This window comes from Propithecus coquereli, unplaced genomic scaffold, assembly GCF_000956105.1.
Source record: "Propithecus coquereli isolate 6110/MARCELLA unplaced genomic scaffold, Pcoq_1.0 Scaffold91, whole genome shotgun sequence".
NCBI lineage: Eukaryota > Metazoa > Chordata > Mammalia > Primates > Indriidae > Propithecus > Propithecus coquereli.
This window is the reverse complement of record NW_012155396.1, coordinates 5,358,508-5,365,137: the sequence shown is the minus strand read 5'-3', so window position 1 is coordinate 5,365,137 and position 6,630 is coordinate 5,358,508. Positions and strand designations below refer to the sequence as shown.

Genomic DNA, 6,630 nt, shown 5'->3' with positions numbered 1-6,630 from the left:
TGGGCAACATAGGAAGACCCCCATCTCTACAAGAAATTTTAAAATTAGCTGAGCGTGATGGTGTGTGCCTGGAATCCTAGCTACTCAGGAGGCTGAGGCGGGAGGATCACTTGAGCCTGGCAGTTGGAGGTTGCAGCAAGCTATGATGGCACTACTGCACTCCAGCCTGGGACACAGAGCAAATGCTGTCTCACCAAAAAAAAAAAAAAAGAGAGAGAGAGAGAAAAGAAAAAACCCCTGGAGAGTAAGTATGTCGGGAGATAGCACTCCTTCATGAGAGAAAGGGGTGGCAGTGGGAAAGAGCTGTCGCTGCTGTCTGGTGTTCTTGATGGCCTTCAGCTTGGTGCCTGCACACCACCCTTCTTACCCAGGGCTGCAGCGGGTTAGCCACTCACACGAGCATGCTCACTTTCCCCTTCCCTTTCTGAAACTGATCCCCTCCCCATTCTCCTTCTCTCAAACCCTTGGCCATCCATGGACCTTACTGCTCTAGTCCCTACTGTCTCTCATTTCTTGACACTCAGTGCAAAGTTCATTTCTACCCTCACCAACCCTTCCAGCTCAGTCTCCATTTGCCCCTTTTTTCCTTGAGCCAGCCAAGCTCAGCTCCTGACGTACAGGCAGGCTGGTACTGTAAGCCTCTCCCTGTGCGTGCACCCTCTCTGGCTCTCTTCTCGCTGCTCCCAGCTCTGCTCGGCTTCTCACTCTTGGCTCTGTTTTTCGTTAACAGTCCTTCTCTGGTCTCTCAAGAAGGAGTTTGGTATTTGGTATTTGGTGTCCCAAGTTTTTATCTAATTGCTCTCTGTTAAGAATGTGGATTATGTATTATCATGGTAAAAAAAAAACGAAAACAAAAAAAAACCCGTTGTGGTCAGATGAGACCCAAGGCCCAGTTCCCTGAGTTGTATGATCTTGGGCTTGTTATTTAATTTCCCCAAGCCTCAGTTGCATCATCCATAAAATTGAGATAATACCTATCTTGCAGGCTTGTAAAGGATAACCTTTATAAAATATTTGCCTCGTGTGTGGCATGTAGCAAGCACTCTCTAAATGTTACCAGCATTTTGGGGGGCCGAGGCAGGAGGATCACTTGAGCCCAGGATTTCAAGACCAGTCTGCGCAACATAGCAAGAACCCATCTCCTGAAAAATTTTAAAATTAGCCAGGCGTGGTGGCATGTACCTGTAGTCTCAGCTACTTGGGAGACTGAGGCAGGAGGTTACCTTGAGGCCAGGAATCCAAGGTTACAGTGAGCAATCATGCCACTGCACTCTAGCCTGGGTGCTCTCAAAACCTTGTCTCTAAAAAAAAACAGAGAAGACCTGGTCTATCCCATCCAGCAAGGAGGAACTGAAGAACTGAGAGAGGGGACTGTTTTGCAATCCAGGGGTCCCACCCCAAGAGCCCCCACCAGACTCTGCACAAAAGCAACATCGAGTGTGACTAGTGCCTGCAGACCTGGTTTCATGAGCCATCTCCCACCTCACCCATTGATCCAGTCCCAGCGCACCTGGCCATGCTTTGCTCCTCCTCCTACCATGCCCTTGCCTTATCCCTTTGATTTGGTGCAGTTCTGTCCTTGGTTTTGCATATCTTCCTGGTTATATGCAGCCTTTGTTTCTGGTTTCATGTTCTCACAGATTATCCTAGTTAATCTCTCCGTATTTATAGGATTTATAATCCCCGCCATACTCAACCCTGATTTCTTCTTCCTATACTCAGAGTTCTATCCCAAACTCTGATCTCCATGGTTGAGACCAGGAAAAGTAGCAGTCTTTGATATAAATGACTCTTTGGGTAATAGTGTCATTTGTTTATATCCTAGATCTACAAGCAAAACATTTAGAGCCTTACTCCATAATCTGGAAAACAGCCATGGTCCTTCTCCAATAGACCCTGGTGAGTTTGTATCTGCTTGGACATCATTTATGCCTGTGTGGGAAGTGATGATTAACTTACCTTTTAGTTAGTATCTTCTATCTGCAGAGAATAATTGTAACTGGCCCATAAACAAATTTCAATGACCCCTACTTTTTTTAATAATCATCTCCCTTAACTAACTACATGAACTTTTGAGTTATTTCCCAAAGGAACTGAGATCCTGAAGTCCCCTGGGTAGACTTCCTGATGCCAAGACTCACCATCCCCCACAACATGCCCCCAATGCATGTAGCCCCTTGCTAGTTTCCAGGACCTACCCAAAGGCACATGGCCCCTCCTTTAAAAGCCCCTGAACTCTGTTATTGGTAGAGACGGATTTGCCGTTCTCCCTATAAGACGTCTGTTATATTAAAAAATTCCTTTCTTCCTCAGCAATCCTTGGATCTTTGTGTGCCCAGCAACTGTACCCAGACTGAAACCCCCTTGTAGTTTCAACAACAGAATGATTAAGATCATAGCAATTAAGAGCCCAAACTCTGAAGCCAGATGAATTGGTTCTAAATCCTGCCCCTGCAATTTACTACTTTGTTTTGAACTTGGCTCTTTTTTTTTGGTTTTTTTGTGAAGGAGGGTACTACTTGGATAAACAGAATAATTTAAGCATCTTCATCCTATCAAGCTGGAAATATCAGAATTGTTCCTAAGTTGTGGATACTGGCCCCTGCCCTGATTCCTCTCCCTGCTTCCCCAGCTGTCTCCCACCTTTGCATTCATGAATCCCTTTGTGTGTGGATTCAGCTGCATTATTTATGTCATGTTGTCTGGCGATGTGGTAGGCTACAGAGACACAAAGATGACAAATCATGGGCTCTACCTTTAAGGGTGGATAAATACATCCAGCGGACAGAGAATTGTAAACAAATACATTCATCAAAATGTTAAAGGTGCTGAGACAGAGAACTTTTCAGGGTACACTGCAGCATAAAGGAGAGAAGGTGAGCTCTGCCTGAGAAAACAAAGTGGAGGAGGTTGTTAGGAGTGAGGAAAAGTCTTTGGGGAAAGCTTGATGCCTGAGCTGAATCTTCAAGTGGTCCTGCTTTTCGCCTGTGCTTTCAGACCTATTCTAATCCTGAGGCAATCGGAATAAGACAAAGTCTCCACAGACAGGCTCAGAAATGTTACCACATGTCCTGGACTCTAGTGGCCTAGTCCCAGTGGTTGGGGCTCCCAGGTCTCTTAGTTGCAATCAGTTAAGGAATCTGCTCTTAGCAGGAATGACCCTGGCCCAAAGTCACAGGCCTCTGGTCTCTGTTCCCATCCCCTTCCTATCTCCCATGAAAGGCTCCATCCTTAATATTAGGTTGTTGTCTTAACCACACATAGTACCCAAATCCTGCCCCAAGACTTAAGCCCTTCTTTGAACTCTAGCTCCGTGACCATGATCCCTGCTGCTTTATCTCGTCCTTGCCATCCCTTTCCTTTGGAATCTGGAGTTTGAGTTTACATCCCAGTTGTAACAGAGTAGTCACTCCTTCTCCCATAGATATGGAAGGGTAATATTGACAGTGGGAAATATGTAGCAGAGGGAATGGCTCGAGGGGAAAAAAACAGCAAAAATATTTTCCATCTCTTTAAAACATCCCCCACTCTTTACTGGGGACGGGAACCTGCGTCTCTGTCTCAGGTCAGTGGTTGGGAGGGGCAGGGTAATGTCTTTTGTTCTTGTGCTACAGGAGATGGCTCAACCCCGCCCAGAGTGGGCAGGCAGAGGTTCTAGAGGTCCAGGTGGGCCTCCCAAGTGGGTGGAGGTCCCAGAGGTCTGGGCAGAAAAGTTCAGGAAATTGTCTTCCCCAGAAATGGGATGGACTACAATTGAACAGCAATTGCCTGAAGCTAAGTGGCACCCCTTTAAAAGCTCTATATTTCTGCTTATTAGTAGGACACTGGTATTTTTCAGACAGGAGTCTCCATCCTCCTCATTTGCCAGCAAATTAATAAACTCCTCTTTCCTTCTCAAACTGCTTGTTCTCATTCATCTGATGTGGCCTCGAGGACAAGTGCCAAACTTTCGGTAACACTGCCATCCAACAAGAGAATGATCTCCAGAACGGCCGACCATCTACCTAGGCCTGCTTGAATTCCCCATAGCCAGTGTTCCTACTTACCTGTAAAACCCAGCCCCAATTATGCCTGGATTCTGGCTAACTTGACAAAGCTAACTTGTTAACTTGACAAAGACTCTCTCTTTGACCAAACTTTAGTCAGGCTTCCCTGAGCCCTCTTTTCAATTAGGCCCCTACCCTGGCCTTGTCCTTTCTTTGGCCCAGTTTTAGCAAGAATCCTGCTTTTAGTAATTTTCCATCCTCGGATACCTTCATCCTGCTCCCTGGCTATAAAGTCCCACTTGCCCCTGTTGTATTTGGAGTTGAGCTGGATTCATATTCCCTGTTGCAATAGAGTTGACCTCTATTGCAATAGCCTTGAATAAAGTCTTCCCTTGCTGTGTTAACAAGTGTCAGAATAATTTTTTCTTTAACATTTGCCATGACCTTTGAACAACTATGGACAGCCCACAACCCAGCTGCCCTTCAAGGTACTGCTGCCTCCCCTCCCTACTCTAGGAATGAGGTCTTATTCCAGGCTCTTGAGCTCCTCTTCCTCACCAGCCCCTAGCTGACACATGTGGCAATACTGTTCTGGTAGCATCACCTGAAAATATAAACCTAGAGAGGATAGCGTAATTCTATTCCAATCAACTTCACCTGGTTCATTCAGTCAGATAATCAAAACATATGAATAAATTTAAATAGTTTCTCAACATAAATAATATATTTTCAAAGAGCCTTCTTATTTGTATTACAGATATAAACAAAATACATACACTCAAGGCATAAAATATCTGTCTTGTGCTCTTTTGAATAAAAAAAATCATAGTGGATACAGATCTTCAATGTTCCAGTGGTGCCATATACAAATTTCGTGGCCATTTTTTGGGCAACGAATTGTCTGAAATTTGACCTCTTGGGTACCAAGTATGTTTTTGTTGTTAGTAGAAAGACTTTATCATAAAAGTCTCCTCACCTAGAGCTCTGGTGATTTTTCGTGTTTTATTCATCTCTTTCATTTGGCTTCAAGTACAGTAAGGACTTGATAAAATTCAAAATTTACTGAATTTTGTGTTAATGTCAGGTATGGGGTTTTCCTCTCGAAGCTCCCTCTTCACTGGGGATGTTTGTAGGAAATGGCGTGTCAGCCATTCGTTGGTCCTCATGGCTTTGCAGTGGAGGCAGGGCCTTTCTCTGATTTGGTAATTTCCGAGATTCCTTTGCCTCTGAGCTGTTTTTCTCCTCTTCATACAGTCTGGTGATGGGTGGTGTTCACTTTCACTCTCCTTCCACGAGGAAGCTCCCGAGTTAGACTCTTCACTGTCGCACTCAGTGGTATCACTGTCTTGTGGATTCTGATTCACCTGGTTTAACTGAGACTGGCGCCTGGCTCGTCTCTGTTCAAGATAGGCATTGACCAAGGCCACTTCTGAGTCAGTGACAGGGGCGAATTGGCTCTGCTTTGGTTTCTTCATCATTTGTGAAGTGTCCCAGGCAACACCTTTGCTTTGCCGCTTATAGGAAGTATTTTTGCTTGCTAACAACCAACAGAACAAATTGACAAGTTAGGTACAAGTTGTTGATTATGGAACCTCACATTACTTCATGCAGCCGTGTATGTGCAGGCTCACTCTTAGTGGCCGGTCGTCAAGCCCCTACTTTTCTCCAGTCATTTGCAAGAGCTGGCAGCTGACTGCATTTCCCAGCACCACACCCCATCTCCCACAGACCAGGGAGCTTAGAGGCTTGACATATCACTTTTGAAGCTTTGTGGAACCCCGGATATAAGATCAAAGGACAAGATCTCTAAAGTTTTCCAGAGAAGGATGTTTTTTCCTTTGAAGTCTTAAAGGTCCAAGTGTGTATGTGCATGTGATTTGGATAGCAAGAAGGGGATCTCTTCTTAATCTAGTGATGTGCTGGAGTTGACTCACAAGAGCTAACAAATTTTCAGAAATTTTGTGAGATGGTTAAACATAGCTAGTATCAAAAATTAAATTACACAAACTTACAAAAAATCAGTTCACTAAAAATAAGGATAATAAATTCTTGAAATCCATAACTTCCTAATTATTTTACATTTTATTATGCAGTATGCTCTTGAAGTTTTTTATGCCCATTGATTGTATCTGGATGTTTGAAATACTATTTAAGAGTGTGCAACTGCTCACCTCTTCCCAACTCCACATTCAGTGATATAATGTTGGCAGCTTAAAACCAGCTTGAAGCTTGAGCAACATGGCAAGACCCTGTCTCTACAAAAAATAAAAAAATTAGCCGGGTGTGTTGGCCTGTGCCTATAGTTCCAGCTACTCAGGAGGCTGAGGCAGGAGGATCACTTGAGCCCAGGAGTTTGGGGTTGCAGTGAGGTATAATGATGCCACTGTACTCTAGTCTGGGCAACTGAGTGAGACCTGTCTTAAAAAAACAAAAACAAAAACAAAAAACCCCTCCAACAGCTTTAGTAAGGGTATTATACCATGAAAATCAGCAAATACTGAAGATCAGGGCTTGATGTATGGTTTTGTTGATTGCCTAGGCTTAAGAAAATGATGAACATGTTACTAATGGAGATTATATTTCAGTGCCATGCCTATAGCCACTACTTTATGAATAGCACCCAAAAATTAGGAAATATTCTTCC

The 6,630-nt window shown here is 44.1% G+C and overlaps 1 protein-coding gene across 1 annotated transcript in view; it reads right to left on the bottom strand.

The window, feature by feature from the left end:
• Positions 1-5,038: 5,038 nt before the first annotated feature.
• SSMEM1 (serine-rich single-pass membrane protein 1) overlaps positions 5,039-6,630 on the bottom strand; it is an 8,018-nt gene continuing 6,426 nt past the window's right edge. Inside the window, exon 3 of the mRNA XM_012664747.1 lies at positions 5,039-5,523. Within this exon, the coding sequence (XP_012520201.1) occupies positions 5,039-5,523 (485 nt within the window). The remainder of the gene's footprint in view (positions 5,524-6,630) is intronic.